The sequence below is a fragment of the Sesamum indicum genome, linkage group LG6, assembly GCF_000512975.1.
Source record: "Sesamum indicum cultivar Zhongzhi No. 13 linkage group LG6, S_indicum_v1.0, whole genome shotgun sequence".
Taxonomy (NCBI): Eukaryota; Viridiplantae; Streptophyta; class Magnoliopsida; order Lamiales; family Pedaliaceae; genus Sesamum; species Sesamum indicum.
In genome coordinates, this window is record NC_026150.1 from 7,193,843 (window position 1) to 7,214,942 (window position 21,100).

General features: G+C 32.6%; 1 protein-coding gene and 1 long non-coding RNA gene across 2 annotated transcripts in view; one reads left to right on the forward strand and one right to left on the reverse strand.

Annotated features, from left to right (window-relative positions):
* LOC105163949 (acyl-lipid omega-3 desaturase (cytochrome b5), endoplasmic reticulum) overlaps nucleotides 1-3,242 on the reverse strand; it is a 5,466-nt gene extending 2,224 nt beyond the window's left edge. Inside the window, exons 1-6 of the mRNA XM_011082487.2 lie at nucleotides 2,746-3,242; nucleotides 2,192-2,281; nucleotides 2,016-2,082; nucleotides 1,789-1,881; nucleotides 960-1,145; nucleotides 143-223 (exon numbers count right to left, since the gene is read on the reverse strand). Coding sequence (XP_011080789.1) covers nucleotides 143-223; nucleotides 960-1,145; nucleotides 1,789-1,881; nucleotides 2,016-2,082; nucleotides 2,192-2,281; nucleotides 2,746-3,119 — 891 coding nt within the window. The 5' untranslated portion in view covers nucleotides 3,120-3,242. The remainder of the gene's footprint in view (nucleotides 1-142; nucleotides 224-959; nucleotides 1,146-1,788; nucleotides 1,882-2,015; nucleotides 2,083-2,191; nucleotides 2,282-2,745) is intronic.
* Nucleotides 13,771-16,591, forward strand: LOC105163951. The gene is made up of 3 exons (XR_847970.2): nucleotides 13,771-14,076; nucleotides 14,201-14,236; nucleotides 16,113-16,591. It is a non-coding gene; the product is annotated as an uncharacterized LOC105163951 (long non-coding RNA).

Consider the following 21,100-nt stretch of genomic DNA (forward strand, 5'->3'; position numbering starts at 1 on the left):
GCTCACAACCACACACACACAATACGACAAACACTTGGTGTGCATCATTTTGATTCCTTGACCGTACACGAATGTCTATGCTAAACCACAATTTTTAACTATTTCCAAACGAATTGATTAAACAAATTGGGAGAGGACAGACCTTGCCGCGGTACCAGGGGAGCTTCTGCTCGTGACCGTGGTGGTGCAGATACGTCACGGTATCCAACCACATCACAAATATCTGCTCCATAAATTAAAAAAATTAAAAAAAAAATAAGTGAAGTAATTAAAAAATAAATAAATTGAAGGAATCTTAATCTATGATTTAGTAATATTGTTAGAAAATAAGCTTATAAAATTTAAAAAATAAAATATTAAAAACTTATAAGCTAATTACTTAGAAAAAATAAGCTGTTATTTTTTTAAAAAATTTTAATAATCATTCGATTTTAATCATATTTATTTTGAAATTATATTTACGATAATCTATAAAGTTTATGATCTCGCCAAACACCCTATAAAGTAATATTTACTTTTCGCGGTTAAAATAGATTATATAAAAAGCTAATAACCAAAAATAGTTGTCTCGTTAACATATAGAAATAGGGGATTTCCACTTATTCTTGACAGATTACTCTCTATCTCTTTCGATCCATCAAAACAGATAAGGCCATCTAGTAATCGATTTGAAAATAGCACGTTCATATCGTTTCTCGTTCATTTTTGCTGCGAAAACAGAGCCGCCATAATAACATCAGGTGAAGCTGCTAGAAGCAGTCGTTCATTCGAGTATTTATGAAAAAGAAATTAATACGCGCATTTTTACCAATAAAAATTGCCAAGTTTAATAGGAAAAAGCTTATAACTTTCGGATTAAATGAGCTAAATTTAAACCATCTAAAAGCTATGTTTTAAACAAAAGTACTAATAATTAAGCTACATCGGAGGTGGCTTAAATAAAGGTGTAGGGTAATTACCAAGTAGGGAACACCATAGAGCTTGAACAAAGAGAGTGGACCAATAATGGTGGAGGCACAAAAGAGAAAAGCAACCATTGCTGCCCAGCAAATCGTTGAAGTCATCACCAATTTCCTCTCATCCGCTCTGAACAACGCGCTATAGGGATTGAAGTGGGATCCGCTCTTTCCCGGACTTCTGGACCACTGAGAATATTAAACACATCAGAACCCTAGTCCAATTGTTTTTTTTTTATTGCCCTTATTAAAAATATTAATTAATGGACAAAACAGTATTTGAATAATAATAAAATAATAATAATACGGATCCGTGAACTTTTATTAAAAATTAAAAAAAAAAAAAAGGTTCGTTGCCTCGTGTATCAAGAGAACCCTATTTTTCAAAAGTTTACAGGGTGAAATTATTCTTTTTCTTTTAAAGGGAAATTTTTCGTCTACTATTGCATTAAACCGTTGTTTTTGCTATAATATGAAATTGAATTGAATTCTTTTTTATCTATATCTAATTTATTATAAAATATTTCATATCATAGTGTATAAATGTACTCGACTGTATAAGTAATAATTAAAAAAAAAGTAAGAATGCATCGGGATAGAAAATACCAGCAATATTAATTATATTGCATAATCGAAAATATAAATTTTGTTGTTGGTATCAATTAATTATTATTTTTTTTAATATTTTATATAGATACATATAAAAAAAATTGCTGGTCGTATCAACAAAAATATAGATCACACTGCTGACGAGGCATAGTATTTTTATTATTTAATATTTTCAAGCACAACCCATATAAATATTTTGAAAAAAAAAGATTAAGATACTTACCAAATATATTGGGTATGCAAACATGGGGAATGGGATTTTATATCTCAAGAATTTGGTGGAGTAGTCCAGTTTCTTGTACAACTTCTCAGGCAGCTGCATTAATAAAGAATGTGTATGAATCTTGAAATTCAAAATTAAAAATAATTTTGCAATAATTAAAAAATAATTCGATTAATTTATAGGGTTTTTTTTTTTTAAATATGTAGATTTGAGAAGAGAACTATTACCGGTACCCATGACTCGTCGTTTTCAACGTGTCCATGGTTCTGATGATGCGTCTTGTGGCTGATTCGCCTGTAATAAATGTTAATTGAAAATTTAAAAAAATAATGGAAAAAAATAGAATATTTATTTCTAAAATGTGGTTATAATATTAATATTCAAAAAGTATGCAAGAACTAACCATCCATGATAAGGCACAAGAATTGAGGAATGGAGAAAATGTCCCACCACATTATTCAGCACAGGATTGTCTGAAAAGCTCCCATGCCCACTGCAGTTGATCAACAACTATTGATTAAAATAAAGTTTAATTGATTAATTAATTAATTCATATCTCATATAGTAAATATATTATTATTATTATTATAATATTGTATTTTTATTTTTCTAGAAAAAATATCTTCAATTTCATGCACTATAGATATTTAACAAAATAAATTTAAAAAAAAATATATTGATAGCCCTAAAGTTAGATTAATTACACAAATACCCATCTCTTAGAAAAATTACAAACATATCTCTAAGAGGGTGTAAATGTAATTTCTCTTAGAAGTGTCGATCAAAGGTTTGTCTCTGGGAGTGTGATACAAATTACAATTAAAATATTAGAGGGTGATTTTTATTTTTGACTTAAGGGGATGAATTTATAATTTTATAAGAGTAAGGGGGTATTTTGTAATTTAAAGTAAATCGCAATCGGTAACAGTACTCGCGTTGTATTAAAATGAGTATTACCAGTCATGGCCAAGAACGAAAATGGCCCAGAACAAGGTCCCCTGAGCCACCCAGTAGACCGGCCAAAAAGCCCAGCTGTCGAAGTAGACGGCGGCGGAGAGCAACCCTACGACGGCCGCCACGTCCTGGACGACGTAGGAGAAGGACCGCCACGGATCCTTCACCCAGCAATGCGCCGGGATGGCGGCTCGGATGTCCGCAATCCTGAACGGAGGCGGCGCTGCCGGATCGAATGCCTCACCTCCGGGCGTGACCGTCGCAGCAGCTGGCGTATTCTGCTTCATTCTCTCCTTCTCTTCTGGACCGCCATTGATCTCTTCCGCCGCTGTCGTATTTAGGAAGGAGGAATGGCGGAGGCCTGAAATTACGGCCATTGCCTTTGTATGGACAAACTACTAACAAACGTTAGTTAGAGAGATGTGAATGTGTGTTGTGTGTGTAATGTTCCTTCCTCCTTTTGGAATGCGGAGTGGTTTTTATACTTTTATTTGTGGAGTTCGCATAGGTGAAAGGCACTATATATATATATTTTCAAGAGAATCTATTGGGGTTGAATTTCACAGTTAAAAAGTTAGGTAAAATCATTTTTTTTTAATTATTATTTCAACTATAATATTTTATAAAGAAGAACCCTATTTTTAGATTTTGACATCCTAAATTTATACTTTTATATATATTTTTTCAAAAATTTTACACCCATTTTTAGAAATTACAACATAACGAAATAAAATATTGGTGCAAAATTGTCGTTGAAAATATATATTAACTGACAATAATTTTTCATCTATACTGTATATTACGGGGAGGACCCTGTAGGAATTAGCTATCATGGTCCGCAGAATATGAATCGTCTAAGATACTCTTAACTATATTTATTTATTTGCAAATAAGCATATTTTCTATTAATATTTTTTCTATTTAAATACATATTGTAGAGTTAATTTATTCTACCAATTTTGATCGGTTATTCATTTTATCTTACTTCTTTTTTATTTAATAAAATAAATATATTAATAAAATTTGAATTATATACATGTATTGATTGCACTTCAATTTAATAAGAAGAAATATACGTAAAGTTGTTACTATAAATGATGAGTGACAAATCTAAGGTAATAACTTAATAACATAACATAATGATACAGTTATCTGTTATCATTAAATCGTCACCGTATACGTATTATACAACTTTAATTATGCAGAATTGTTTGTCATCAATTCTTGTTAGTAACATTTTTTACAAACATGACAGTGATTGATAAAATCATAAAATTCATTATTATTACAAAATAAAATTTTTTGACATTAAATATATATAATTAGTGATAATATTAAAATGATTTTTTTCTTCTGTAGTCTTCTTTTTATGGGTGGTGATGCTTTTGACTTTATATTTTTTTAAAGAAAAAACATGTTTTCTTAAAATAAATAGTAAATTAATCAATTTATCATTTAAATGATAAAACTTTGCAACCCCATCCAACCAAATATATTTTTAATGTATTATCTAATGAGATATATTCTCAAAATGCACTAAAAATTTAAGTGACAGTTTTAATATTGTCATTAATTATATATATTGCATGACAAGCTTGTTTATCTTATCACAATAATGAATTTTATCATCTTAATAATTACTATTATTTTATAAAAAAATTTAATAGCAAGAATTAGTGATAAAAAAACTGTGTATAAAGTTAACAATAAATACAATTAGTGATTCATGTATAATGATGATCTAATGACAACAAATAATTCTTGTAATTATATTGTGTTGTCACAAAGTTGTCACTGGATGTGTCACTAATTGTATTTAGTAAAAATTTATACACAAACTTTGTCACCAATAATTATATAATCACAAGATAAAAATTGTTGTCGCTTAATATAAATTTTTAAGGAATAATTATACTCCTCTCCCCAAAGATTTGGTGTAATTACTCGTAGACTCCATGTGGCTTGAAAAATTATATCTAGTACCCCTGAGGTTTGTGAATCTTGACTAATAAAAAATCTATTTGTTAAACGAAAACTGATGTGGGGATATTTTTAATGTACCATTGGAGACCTTCAATTTGCTTTACAGACTTCCACCTTATAATACCATAGTTTTGAGGCTCCTGGAGACTTTAAAGAAGACAGATCTCTTTAGGCATACACCCTGAGAACCATGATAATCAATAGAAAGGTATCTAGAAGACTGTAGCACCCTCTATTGGTATTACGGCTATATCTTTCCTAAACATCATATTTAATGTAAATCATGTTTATATATATAAATATATACGTAATTCATATGCACATATAATCTCAACGTCACAACAGATACAATCAACCCATGAGATTATATATATGCACATATCACATACTACAAGAAAAACCATCATAAGTCATTCCCACACCGACCACATTTTTAGTTCCTCTTTATACATTCAAAAATGCAATTTGTATTTTGACTGGCGTATGAAGAGAAACTTGCATGCTAACTCGACCTAACAAAATACAAGGTTTGGACCTACCTCTCGGAGGGTAAAGACTTATTGTAGCACCCTCTTTGCTACAAGGGCTATATCTACCCTAAACGTCATACTTATAGTAATCCCTGTGTTTATATATAAATGCACATAATCATCTAATCAATATGCATACGTAATCACAACGTCATAACGAAATAGTCAACCCACAACATCACATATATACAAATCAAACACCACAGGTGATCCACCACAGTTGATCTCTACGCCTATGTTCTCTTTATACAAACAAAATAAGATTTGTACTCTAGCTGACAAAGAGGAGAAAAGAGCATACTGGCCCGACCTGCCTGAGTATAGTGCATAGACCTATTCTTCAACAGTCAGACATCTCAAAGTCTACTCCTCAAAGAAAATGTCAACAGAGGGACGAGCTTGCCACTCAGTAAGTAAATAATCAGCCTATCTATATTTGTATATCAAACACAGCCCAAACAGGACAAGTAGGCAACATGCATGGATTACAGTCAATTTAATTCCAACATAATCAATTATAGTACACCACATAGCTATCTCACAATAAAATAATCAATTAAACTTCTTTTTTCCTAGTTTGCTTACCAGAAGGTGATATCGTGTTTTTCCCGTCAACTCAATCTCGCTGTTATATAAATTTAAGTGAATCCCCTTGACAGCCGGCTCATCAATCTCATTTCACATCATAGCTCTTTCAATTCGCATCATAGCTCTTTTATTTCGCATCATAGCTCTTTTATATCGCAGCATCGCTCTTTTCATATCACATCTTTTTCATATCGCATCAAAGCTCTTTTTATTTCATTTCTTTCTCATATCGCATCAAAGCTCTTTTCATATCGTTTCGCCTTATAGGCTTTTCAACACATCAAGGGGTATTCACACCATAATTACATTCAATTTCCACCACTCCCTCATTTCCACATATCACCATTCTTGTAAGCAACTAGTAACGTAAGACAATATACCAATATATTCTCATTCTCAAACACTCACAACAAAACATCAAACAACAAACATAGTATTTCAACGCATTTCTCATTCCACATACACAATATCGTCAATCAAATTGCATCATTCACCACTCATATATATTTTCAGATAAATCAAAGTCAGCATGAACCACAAAATCATATAACAGTAATACCACAAGTAAAGGGGACATATATAGATAATACTAATTATTTACTTACCTCGACCTTACAATGCTTTTATCTATCCAATAGGTATCATAGCTCTTTTATATCGCAGCATCGCTCTTTTCATATCACATCTTTTTCATATCGCATCAAAGCTCTTTTTATTTCATTTCTTTCTCATATCGCATCAAAGCTCTTTTCATATCGTTTCGCCTTATAGGCTTTTCAACACATCAAGGGGTATTCACACCATAATTACATTCAATTTCCACCACTCCCTCATTTCCACATATCACCATTCTTGTAAGCAACTAGTAACGTAAGACAATATACCAATATATTCTCATTCTCAAACACTCACAACAAAACATCAAACAACAAACATAGTATTTCAACGCATTTCTCATTCCACATACACAATATCGTCAATCAAATTGCATCATTCACCACTCATATATATTTTCAGATAAATCAAAGTCAGCATGAACCACAAAATCATATAACAGTAATACCACAAGTAAAGGGGACATATATAGATAATACTAATTATTTACTTACCTCGACCTTACAATGCTTTTATCTATCCAATAGGTAGTGGTTCGGTCTTTTCACCTTACCCCCGTATCCTATAATGAGTTATACCACACACAACTAATATATCGAGAATATCGTAATTTCTTTTAAATATAATATTGAATATCATTGTACAATTTTTAATAATTCTAATATTCCATTTCTATCGAAGTACAAATCTTCGTTTTTCCTCTTTATTAACATACCATTTATTAAATATAATTTTCGAAATATTTCTATGAATTTCAATTTCCCGTATCATTGTACAATTTTTAATAATTCTAATATTCCATTTCTATCGAAGTACAAATCTTCGTTTTTCCTCTTTATTAACATACCATTTATTAAATATAATTTTCGAAATATTTCTATGAATTTTCTATCAATTTCCCGCTACTATACAATTTAATTAAATAACAATACGTAGAATTGCGTATTTGGTTAACAATTTCGATGGAATTGTATAAATTAGCTATAGAAATATTCAAATCAAATAAATTTAATAATCTAATTAACCAACGATATCATTTTTGTATCCAATTTGATATTTAATTCGACACTATTTTAAAAAGTCAAACTCGCAAAATATTTCGATTAAATAGTACATCGCTTAGTACAAATAATATTTAATAAACAGATTAATTAAACAATATTATTATATATATTATTATAATTTTTAAAATATAAATTCTTACCACTGTTTTTGTTTTCCTTTTCGCCGAGAGAATTTCAAATTTCCAAAATTGTTTGTGTGTGAATTGTGTATGGGTGTGTGTGTTCAATAAAGAGAGGAGAGAGAGAGAGTTGAGGCGGTGGCCACTCACTCTCTCTCTCTTCACTTTATATATATATATATATGTTATATTATTATATACATAATATTATTATGATATTATATAAAATATTTTATTTAATTAAATTTTTTTCAAAATACCCATTACGTCCTTCTTAAATTTCTTGATTAAGATAATTTGCTCTAAAATATTATAACGAGCTCCAATTTAAGCCGTTCAAATTTTATTATATTCTAATTATGGCCCGTAATTTATTTATTAATTAACTAAGTCTCATAAAAATTTACCAATTAATCGCCCAATAAGATATTATAATCTTTGGGGCGTCACAATTCTCCCCTCCTAATAAAAATTTCGTCCTCGAAATTTAACTAACTTACCCGTTCAGGGAATAAATATGGGTATTTTTCTCTCATGTCTTCTGCATAATTTCTACAAACTGTTGCATAAAGGGGTTCATTTTTTGTTGTGAGGCATTTCTATTTTGGGATCCTAACCCCTAATGTTTTCATCCAGAATCATGACCCTGCACAGACTCTAATGACTTAGTTGGGCCAGCAACGTTTTCCCTTGACGCTTCCATCCTATATGAAATACACACATGTGAGTAGATTCCTAGCATATACACCTTACGTATAATATTGTATTTCAACTACTATCCCAAAAAAATCTAATAATCCCTGCTCTGATACCACCTAATAGCACCCTCTTTGCTACAAGGGTTATATCTACCCTAAACATCATACTTATAGTAATCCCTGTGTTTACCGTCAAGTGTGTGTGTGTATGCAAATTTGTGTTTTCTTGAATTAGTGTGTGCTATATTATTAGCTATTATATATATATATGTACGTGCTAAAATGAGGCGGTGGGGGAGTGGCAGCACATGCCACTTCCCACCCATTTCTATTTTTTTTAAATACCATTACATCTTTTCTAATTTTCTTAATTAATATAATTTGCTCCCAAATATTATAATGAATTCTAATTTACTCCGCTCAAATTTTATTATATTTTGATTTCAATCTATAATTTATTTATTAATTAACTAAACTCCGTAAACATTTATCAATTAATCCCATAATTATGTATTAAAAATTTATGAATGTTACAAAGACCTTCATATACAATGAAAAGTATATCAGTCCTGCACAAATAGTGCTACAACCATCTTTATCAGTATGGTATACTTTGTTTACCAGAACCATTTTATGGTCCTATCTTGAGGATATGTACAGCCCACTGCAAACAATTATACTCTTAATTTAAGGTGCACGTGAAATTGTACAATCCAACCGAGATTTATATATATTGGCTCTCCCGCATCAGGTACAACTTTTGCTACTCTAATTCTTACGCTCATTCTCTTAGAGACCTTAAACCCTCACTGACTTGAGTAAAGGAGAGCTACCAGAAATCCTTCCGATTTGGCCTTGACGTTGTGTTCTTTTGCAAGATTTATATTATATCTAAGAGGAGATTCAGAGAAGTGAAAATCGTTAATATTCGTTTTATATCATCCAGATACCTTGCGGTATTTCCTGAATACAACAGAAGTAAACATTAAGAAAACTAGATATAATTTTTCAAATCAAACAACATTTACGTGTAGTTATACCAAATTTTAGTAGAAATTAATTTAATTATCTATATTTTTTATGATAACTTTAAAACTATCACTTAATATTTTATCACTAATATCATATTCTCTCATAGTGATATTTTATAATTAATATTCATATCGTATATGTTTAGTGTTTGTCCTAAAAAAACCAACTACGAATTAATAATGCTAAATTATTATTTTTATTCAAATAATTTTTAAAATGAAAATCTGTTTAAATCGCATTATAGCTCATGCCAAATATAGAAACTCGAGTTATTTATCAATTCATAACATATGGACAATTTAAACGCGACATCGAATAATCCGGTAACACCCCCTCAAGAAAAAAATATGCTCCATTTTTCCTTAGCAAAATTTTGTAAAGTTAATAAAAGCTATATGCATAAGGCAATAATTAAATTTTCCATAAGTGAAAAAGCAAGTTTCTGGTTTTTAAGGGGAATCTAAACTTGTGAGTGGATAACATATTATTCTCGTAGACATATATAATTAATGCAGTATATGACGTGATTCATGTCCTATTGCCAAAGTATTATTTATTTTAATTTTATATGAACGTCATGTTTTATTATGAAAAAGACATCTCGTTAAGAAAAAAGTGGTCTTAGAGTTTAAAAGTCACTCAAACTTTTCGTCCAATCAATATAAAATATATGCCTATATCAATAATACTTGTACAGAGTTTTTCGCTGTCACCTACTTTAAAACTAAAGTACTAAGAAATTTACTTTGGTATTTCGTCCACCTATTTGCGTCGAAGCATAAAAATTTGCTAGATAGAGTTAGGCATCTCTACCATTCACCCTAATTAAGAGGGTGTTCGACTAGATTTAGAGGATTTTTAGATGAGTTTTTAACGCCCAAAAAAAAAAAAAAAAGATAACATGTTCCGTACATTATAATAAATATAATTTTAAAAATCATGGTAAATTATAGATTCTACAAATAAAGCTAATACTAAAATTTAAGTGTTGTGTATAGTTAATTAAAATTTATTATATTTTAGATAGGATTAGAATATTTATCATGATTTTTAGATATAATTAATATTTTGAACTTATTTATAGAAACAATTGATAATAATCGTTGTGCAGCCATTGTTAATTACATACGTTATGATTTTTAAAATTTAAACAAATTTCTTTAGTTTTAATTATATTAGTTATAAAATTATTATTACTAACATTTTATAGATTGTATTATTTAATTAGGAATAATTATACTTACACCATCTGACCTATGGTTTGTTTATACAAATTATTCATATCTTTGGTATAATTACAGAAACTGTCCCTGCCAGTAAAAGAATAGGGGTAGTTTATGTAATGGTGCTAAAACTTTTAGGGGTGTGTGCGCAATTTTTAAAAAAGTAAGGTGTGATTTGTGTAAGTGAGATGGGGTATATTTGTAATTACCTAAAAATTAGGGATGATTTGTGTAAACAGCCCATAAATCAAGAGGCGTAAATATAATTATCCCTTTTAATTATCTGAACACTTCATGAACTTATTTCAAACGGTGATATTAACATCTTATATCATATGCTTCGGGGTTATAAGATATTAAATCTTATATTAAAAAGTAAGCTAATGAATTATTTGAATAAAATAACATTATGAAATTTATAAAATGGTAATAATGATGATGATACGATCAAAATTGAAAGAGTTTGTTAGCATCTTATTTCTTATTCTTATAAGCTCATTTTCTAAATTTACAAAATATTAATTTCGAAGAATCTTAAAACATAGAAATAATTACGTTTACAGTCCATGATCTATATTTTATTTACATAAATTATTCATACTTTTCATGTAATTATAGAAATCACATCTAACAGTAAAAAAATAGGGATAATTTGTACAATAATGTCAATATTTCTAAGAGTATACATAATTTTTTTTAAAATAAAAACAATTTATGTGAATAAATAAAAGATTAAAAAATACACATATAATCATCCCAATAAAATATTTTAAAAAGCTTATTACCAAATTTAAATATTAACAGTCAACATCACTATTTTTAATTAGAAAAAATAACATAGTAAAAGATATAACCAAAAATAGAAAAAAATATTTAAAAATCTGAAATGTTAGTGGTCCAGTATTAAAGAGTAAGTGGAATAAAGGCGAGGCATAAATTTCAATAATGACTTTGCCAAGCCTAAATCAATTTATGAGTCATTTAAAACTGACGGTGAGTGTTGGGACACGTCTCCTCTTTTGGTAACAGAAATAGACAAGGAAAAGGCTATTGGTCCCAGATTCTAGTACTACACTAGGATCTGCATTTCATTATTAAATTGATTTATGTGACCCCACTGTACATGTTTGGTCCAATGGGAGGGCTGTAAGATAAAAAGCTAATATAGCTGTTCAATAGGATTGGATTTACATGTTTTGTCATAGTTTTTTTGTACTGAAAAATAGGATAGAGTGAAAATAGGGAGAAAGTCGAGCTGATATTGTGAATCAGTAAATTATATTTTTTATAAAAAAAATAGTAATTTATTTTATTTAATATTTTTTAAAATAAAGAGAAAAATTGATTTATTTTAACAAATATAAAAGGATGAATTATTATTTCTTTTATAGGGGGATAATTTGTTCATTTATAATATTATAGGTGAGATAAATTGAATTAAATCCAGTGAAAATATGTTTGAACTTTAGATGGTTTGTTATAGTTTTTTGTATGAGAGTACGTGATAGAATATAAATACGATTGACTTAGAATATATTGTAATGGTTTTATATCAAAATACGTGATTTATGTGGTATTTGTTGTGTAAAAGATGTGCAGAAATATAAATGTGTTTGGAGTAAGACGTTTTATTATAGTTTTTGTATGAAAATGCGTGATTTGCACGAAAAAATGTATTTTTTCTGATAAGTTTTAATACAAAAAGACAAAACAAAAACGTATTTGGCTTAAGATGTTTTAAGATAGGTTTTGCGCAAAACACGTGATTTTGTGATAGCTTTACGTAGGAAAAGACATAATGTTTGTAATAGCTTTTACACCGAAAAATGTAATAAGATGAATCCATACTACATAATTAAGAGAGAGTAGTCTTTTAGTGTCTCTTTTTTTTTACCAAAATAATCATATCGAATAATTTAAAATTATAGAAAAGTATTCATTATTTGAATAATGCAATTGAAATACATAAAAATAATTTATAATTGAGATTAATATATGTTCACAATCTGCAATAAATTTATATATTTAAAAATATTAGAGTTACATTGATGTAACTATCATCTTACATTGTTGAATAATATGGGTTAATCGGGCTATCAAAATTCAGATCAAACCGTTAGATATGATCAAACTTACAGAAAAATACACTTGGTAAAGTTTTAGATTTATTAGATATACGAATATTGAGATATCGTACTCGAAACATAAGAATAATCATTCAAGTCGGCGTGTCATTGAATCAGGCCCTGTAATTTTAAATCATATCGTTTGATATGATTTAATGGGCACAGTCCTATATATATATATTTAAATTTGGTATGAACCGGGCGTCCATATTTTAAGATATCATAATTGTTGATTAAACTTTTGGTTCTCATTGTATATACAATAAAATAATAATACAAATAATTAAAATTGTTCGACCATCACTACTATTATTGTTATCATTATTTTTAGATTAATCATAGGAATAAGAAATTTTGACATAAATTTATAAGTTATAAAATAGATTGCATAATGCATAGTATGTATCTTGATATAAATATAAAATTCAAAAATAGATAAAAAAAAATAATAAGTGAATTACTTGTCAATTTAGAAAAATTATAACATAATACAAATATATATTAAAAAATAACATAAAGTTTATGCGTCATATTAAATAATAATTTTAATTATAAAAATATTATAATTTATTAAGTTGTTGATTAAATTTATTTTTGTATAAAGATTAAATGTATAAATAAAAGTACCATAATTTATTATTATCCAAAATAAAATATATGATATGATTAATAATTATAATATATGGTCAATTTTGAGTATAAAATTGATAAAGTATTCAATATGAAATTAAATAAAAAAAAATAAAAAATAGAAAAAGCTCGTGAGCTGAACAGAGAGAATTCTCGACTCGAGCTCAAAATCGAGCGGGCTCGCGAAGCTCGCGAGCTGGCTCGACTCGTCTGCCTGCCTTATATGGATGTATGAAATTATCAACTTTGCCCTTATCGTATTTTTTTTTATTTTTTTTAAAATACTGAAAACTTATTAAAAAATCTAAATGGGGTGGATGGAAAAATTTTAAAAATTATAAAATAAGTTATCCACTTAGGACGTGTTTACCTGACTGGATCCCATATCACTCCTTGGGATCCATATCACTCCTTGGGATTGATTTGGGATTCGCAATGGGATTGTCCCCAATGGGACAAGGTACAGACTTGTTTACTACATCCAACAGGAATCACAATATATCCTTTGAAATTTGTTTACAAGCACGGATTAAATGGAGCATTTACTAGCGAAATTACCTTCTTGTCCCCTGGAAATTTTGAAATTCCATATCATCTGCCCTCATTCCTCGTTTGTCTTACCCCTCTTTCCCCCAAATCTGTTTTCATCCTTTCGACATTTTGCAGCAAAGAAAGGAGACTCCGCTTGATTCGTTCGAAGCCACGACATCGATCAAAATCTTTTTGGTAAGTTATTCGTCGTCCTCACGTTCTCTGCAAGCATTTACTTAAGATATACAGGTTGTAATATTTTCACAAACCCGTATTCCGATTTCAAGAGTTTCTCAAGTGTCCTATCGTCGTCGTGCAGCACGCAAATTCTGTGGCTTCCAAACCCCTTCGGACCGTAAGTCTGTAAGCTTAACATTGCCTCCCACTAGTAATTGCTATAATTTCTTGATTTAGTTTAGTCGCCTTTATGCCCGCTGTTATGACTTGCAATTTTGGGTTCCCATTTTGTATACATCGCTTACTACTACCGTCAACATATACAATACATTCGGCTCGATGTTACCTTTAATTTCGTCAATTTTAAAAGCCTTTCTTCGGGCGACAGTGTTGTACTACAATTTTAAAAGCCTTTTTTCCATACTGTGACTACTGTATAGTTTTCCACTAAATCCATGTCCATTGCTCCTGTTGTCATCAATAGATATTAGAAATCACTGAGGCTTAGCTTACATTGTGCTTCTGAAGATCATGATGTTGCTTCCCTTCACTTTTAATCTATAGGGCAACATACATGGAGACCCCTCGTTCGAAACAGGATTTTAGTAGTAGCGATTCCGAAGCCAGATCGGGTAGTAGGCACCGTTGTTCTGCCTCAACCGATGTTGTTGTGCGTTTTTGCAGTTGTGGTAGGGATGTTGTTGTACGAACCTCATGGACTAGCCTAAATCTAGGTCGAAGATTTCGTGGGTGCTCGGGTAATGAGGTTCGTTATTTAAAAAAAAACTTATCGATGTGCAAACAATGTTGGGTGGCTAAATCTTATTGGCTAGTCTCAGCGTATACGAATTATTCCTACATTCGTTGTGCTTCCATTATCGAGGATAGGTATATCCATTGCCCATGTGGCACATTCGAACAGGTTGACCCCACCATGTGCCGTAGGTCTAAATAGATTATTCCTGGATTGCTAAACAGAATTTCGAAATACGAAAGGCGGATGAAATTTTTAAATGAACGTCTAGAAGCGGAGGAGACACACCGTCGTACATTAAGAAGTTATTGCATCGTCTTACTACTTGTTTGGCTAATCACTCTTTGGATTGCGTTGAATGGCTAACTTTGCTTAATCCCTCGTTTTGTGTATATTTCCTTGTTACCTTAGAAAATTCATCCATGCTTTACTTTATGCAATTTTCATCATCACATGCACTGAAATTGACAAGTGAGTGCTCTTCAATCCTACGGTTTAATTGCATTTGCCTACTTCATGCTATAGTGTACATGCACTCAGTTCGTTTATTTGTCACCAGTGTTATGTTTTCCATTGCTCGGTATTATCGCTTCAAACAAGTTTAATAATCTACTCATCTGTTGGTTTACCTTATTTGCAAACATACATATCATTACATCTCGTTTGCATTCCATAACTTACTACATTAACCAAAATTCTTATTGAACATTCCTATGGTGTCATTTTTCGGGTTAAATGTAGGTTGTGTCTTATCAGTACATGTGCATTTAACAGTTCACTTTCCACTTAAGTCCAGGGGATTCCATTGTATAGTAAAGTTTACATTACATAACTTCATATATAATAAAACAGCTGCACCTATACTCTTTTTACTTAGCCCGACTATTCCCTCACCCCACAATTAAATTGTTGTCGCGCATTCATTCATCCAACTACCCATCCCCCAACTACTTCATTTACCGTGAGAAAACTTTGAACATTAATTGAGAACCTGCTGTTGTTAATAAATTCGATGCAATTGTTACAAATTGCCGGTGGTATCTCATTGCTTCCATTTTCTGCATATGCATTTACCACTAAGACACGTCATATCCTATCCAACTGCCACAAATTGGGATTAATTAATCCCATATACCAGGATTTATTGCAACAAACAGATTAAGTAATGGGGATTCTACTATTTGTCATCATTACTAATTGAACAGTGTTAACCATTCGCTATCTAAATCTCGACATACGCAGAACAGTGAACTTGGTTTACCAAAAATGTTGTTTTTGTGTAACAACTTGTATAATGCAGGAGATACCATTTGAACCAAGACGTATTACTATTCCGACGAACGGAAGTGGGAGTAGATGAAGGAGATCTTGGGGGGAGGTGACATTCTTTCATCGGGTGAAGACACTACACAATTGTACGAATTCAGCGATGATGGATCCGACGTCAATGTGTTGGGAGTGAACGGACGAGGAACGTGTGGAGGTAGTGAATTTGGTTACAAGCTCAGACGACGAGTGAAAATATTTGATAAGATTGTATGGACGAAAAGTTCAGCTTGTTGTGGTCGGATGACATTTGTTGAACCTATTTTGTTGTTAATCGAATTGATGTTTTAATTGCCCCAATTGAAAAGTAGAAACTTTTGTACTGGGCGACCTCAAGTTTAAATTATGTTTTGTTGGGTACTTAATCAGACGGAAGGCATTTTGTGGTTGTTTCTTATGTTTATAGTGCTATGTTGTTCATATGGCCATGTCTTTCAGTACATTTTATACACGGTTGGAATATTATTTAACGTAGGAGTTGTTCACATATTTTTCGTAAATACACCTGTTAGATGATGTTGAGATTACAATGGAGAAAGAAATGACCCAAACGCAGTACAACAACCATTTCTCTGGAGTTTAAAAATGTTCTCAGTAATTTCACGCTCTTGAAGGGAGGATGCTCAGTTGTTAAATACAAAGTCGATCATACAACCGTCTGTCAACTAAATAACAAACTAACTAACCGGACGTTCAAGTGGACCAACAAAAATATGAATAAGTGAATCAGATTACACGTTAGAGGAAGCTAATAAGAACCACACAGAAGTGTAATATGAAAAAACACAACTTCATCTTGTTTCTAGGAACTAGGTGTCTTCATTGTCTTCATGCTTGGTGATGCCTGCATGACATTCAGGTAATTGCTGAGCTACAGTTGATTCATGGCCTAGCTATTGTAGTTCAACAACAAAGCCATTTGATCATTTGTGTGTATTTGCAAACTAGTGCATGTTAACTATAGGGTCAAAGGTAAAAAAGATGCATTATGGTAGGTGAATTAATTAAGTTAATAATATTTAATCATCCATTTAGTAGTACTCAATATGATAACGGAATGCAAAGAAAAATCGCTAGAAAGTATAATACGTGACCCAAAGAATAATGAACAAAGCGAGGATGTAAAAAGAGCATATATGTAGGTAACGAATACATAAGTTATCTATAGGATTAACATAAATCCACACAATATGTTCACTACAACTGATCCCGAACAACAATATTACTGATCCGATGTCATGCTTACGTTGGTGCAATACTTACTTGTGCAGAGCGTTACGAAGATGTACGGCCAAAACCAACACATAATTAAACCAAGGACCATATCAAGGACGATTTGACCTTAAATCTTACCCGCTAGCATTAGCCGCACTATCTTTACCTTGGAATCCTTTGTCAAACCTAGGAAAAGCTCCATTTCTTTTGGGTCCTTAACAAGCCTATTTGCAACAATCCAGTGTTTGTTCTCGTCAAATGATTCAAGCTCTCTTACTTGTTCCAGGATCATCGTGCGATGTTCGGGGTCACCAAATTCGCTTTCAAGCACCCTCGTCAATGTTCTCAAATGCGTGTTGGCAGACTCGCAGAAGGTATACACCATTTCAATCAACTTTGGGATATCATCATGGGCATTACTTCTCTTGCGTTTTCCTGTTGAAGTGCTACCCGCCCGTTTAGCTACACTAGATAAATTCGTTGCTGGGTCGACGTTTACATTGAACGAACACAGTGGGTCGTCCTCTAGTCCGACTACACCTATGTCTGGATTCCATTCAGCATTCCGCACATTGCATCCCTATTTTTCGGCTATCTCCTCGTTTCTAATGTCATTTGCATCCTTATATGGGTCCGCACTACGGTCTCCAGTCGCACGATCCTTCCCAAATATTTCTCGTCATGCGCTAAAAACCGGCCATATCTTATACCGCATCCCCTTTACGTAAGGATCCATCTGAAACATCTCAGAGAACAAGCCAAAAAAAGTTTGAAAACGAAAATACATATTTCGGTTCAAGGTAGGAAAGTCATCACAAGTTTTGTTTCATTCCTTCACGTACTCATTCCAAGCATCGTCGTCTTCCACCATTACCATATTCCACTTCTCATCCCAACCCAACCCTGACCGCGTGAGCATAGTCGTTAGCGTCGAATACTGCTTCCATACATGCAACTTAGAAGTAATATGTGGTTTGGCTTTAATTTCAACATTTGGAAAAGTCTTCGCCATGTATGCCTCTAGTTGTCCAAGATAGCTATTCCTGAAGCCATTGTCGCACTTCCACCCAGTTACCACCAAATTTTTCAGTCTGGCTACAAGACATTCTTCTTCGAGAATCGTCCACATTCATCGACTTAAGGGCCTATCTTTGTTCCCTCCACATCGTTGCAACATGCTGGTACCCTCATTAGCTCCCAAGTTCATCGTCCTACTGTTGATTCTCGGCCTTATGGTGATGAAACCTACACCGAAGAAATTCTGTGCTGGTTAAATAGCAGAATTCAGTTCTACCAGGATACAACATGTAACGAAAATGTAGATTTGGGCACGTCAAATAATGAAGGAAAAACAGTTGCCATCATAGAAATTAGATAAATGTACTTTCGTGTGCAAGAATAGGGCTTCGAACGAAACAACAATTAAACCAACAAACTGTAACACGTGTGTACATTTCCTGTGAACGAGCAGTGTTCACACAACCACCAGCAAAATCTAAAAGGGCAACACAAAATTGATTATAGTAAACCGACGGAACAATACATCCCGCGCCCATCCTTAGTGTAAGAACCATTATGAAGGATCGAAGATATAGGTTTTCGATTGGCATCTGTCGTCACAGACGACTCACCCACTCATTGTACATTGATGTTGCCAATGTATCCCTCTAGGAGGACCATGAGGAGCTGCTCTCGATGTTCCACACGCAATCAACCTCAGCATCCGCACCTTCATCTCCATGACTAAGCAAGTCATTCTCCAGTGGATCGTCAGGCATTTCAGTCCTTCAAAAATTGTGCAAAAAGCAACAAGCAATATGATCCGATTTTGCACCTTGATGGAGTAGAATGATTGACTCCTTAGAATACCCTACTGCATTTTCAGTAGTCCAAACGTACGCTCAATTATGTTGAGCGCGGAAGACTGCTTTAGGATAAAACTTCCTGTTGAATTTGCGGTCCACCTGCACCACTGTCCCACTCTCATAGATGGTAGCGAACACCTTTGTACGGGGTCAAGAAACCTTCGGCATTCGCATAGCCTTTGTCACATAAGTAGTAATTCCCTGCACAAGATGTAACCGAACATCACGCAATAATTCAGTACATTTCCATTAATGAACGCACGTATTCAGCATTTCAAAGAGCTATATCAAGATTGTATGGATCACGGTGACACTTGTAGGAACTCTTAAACCACCCGGTCTGTGGACGGCATCACGTAAAATACGGCTATCCACTGAGCTTCCTCCCAGCCCCAAAGAACGTATATGAATTGCAGACACCAAGTATGTTTACGGTCATGTGATCTTTGCGTGTTCTATACCTTCCCTTTTCAACTTCAGGTACTCGGATGTCAATGAAGGTTCCATCCAAGGCCCCGAGACATTCCTACATTATGGAATACAAGTAGAAATCTAAGGTAAATATAATAAGCACATTTAAGTAGCAAACATCATATTCAAATTTATTGTTGATGTAGTAAATAAGAAATAAATAGTACTAGTACCTTAAACCATCTCCGGCGTGGGTCTGCGCAATCCTCGGTACTCGGCGTCGGTTGAGCTAGGAGGACGTTGTACAATTTTAGTTATTGCTCTAAAGACCCGGTGAAAATATTTGTGGATCATGCGGCCGGAACATAGAAAATCATGCTTGACCACACAATTCTTTTTATGATGGGCAACAACACTAAGAAAAATCGCGACTTGCTTCGGTACGCTAAGATATTTGGTTTGAGAAATGCTACCGGAATACTGGAGCAAATAGCACACGACAGAAGGCGTTATGGTCCATACGTAAGTTGCGCAGACAGGACTCATCAGTAACAGAAACTAGCCTGTGGAGGTGACGAATCTGGTCCGGTAGCCAACTATTGGTTATGTATCTCGGAGGCCCAACCCGAGGATGAGTAGGTTTCCGGACGGTCAGGTATTTTGTAACACAAGTGAATATAGTGAAAGCGACTGTAAACTCGTCGATCATTTGTTGTAAAATAATTAAATCCAAAGTAACTTTTTCAATTGATCTTATCCTGAACATTAAAAAAAACTTTTATTCACACTGAAAATAGTTTGGACAATTGCAAAAGCAAAGACAGTGGAAAATCACCAAACTGTGGCTAACCAACAGAATAAACCACACAACATCGTTATATTCTCAACAACCTAGCTACGCAAGGAAAAATCTGTAGGCAAAAATTGCATGCAACAAATTCCCAACTATTTGTGTGAATATGGTATACAGTGAAGACAACAAAGGCAAAGAGCCGTGTAACCATTAGATGGAAACGACACAGCCGCGTTAGGTAACTGATATAGTTTGCTGATACCAAGCAAGATTTGACAATGGTGAAGTGTTTACAGCACAACATTACTTGAACGGCAACAAAAGATCGAAGAAAGAAAGTGATGGCTTCAAACAAACTCACCTTCAGATTTCGAACGATTAATGATTGAAGCAGAATAAACACGACTGAATGCGGACAAAGCTGTCTGGACAACGTAAATTGCACCTCCGGCGATGAATCTTGCACCCCCCATAAAAATAAAAATTAGAATTAAAATAAAAATTATATATATTACACGAAAGATTGACATTGACGATGGTACAGATTACTACGTAGTATTTGAGAGTAAGATACGTAGCTATACAGTAACGTTGTCACCGACATCGAAGTAAACGGCCACGATGAACTCACCTCGAGGCGATGAGAACGCTATCTCTGTTGAAGACCTGCCCTTCACG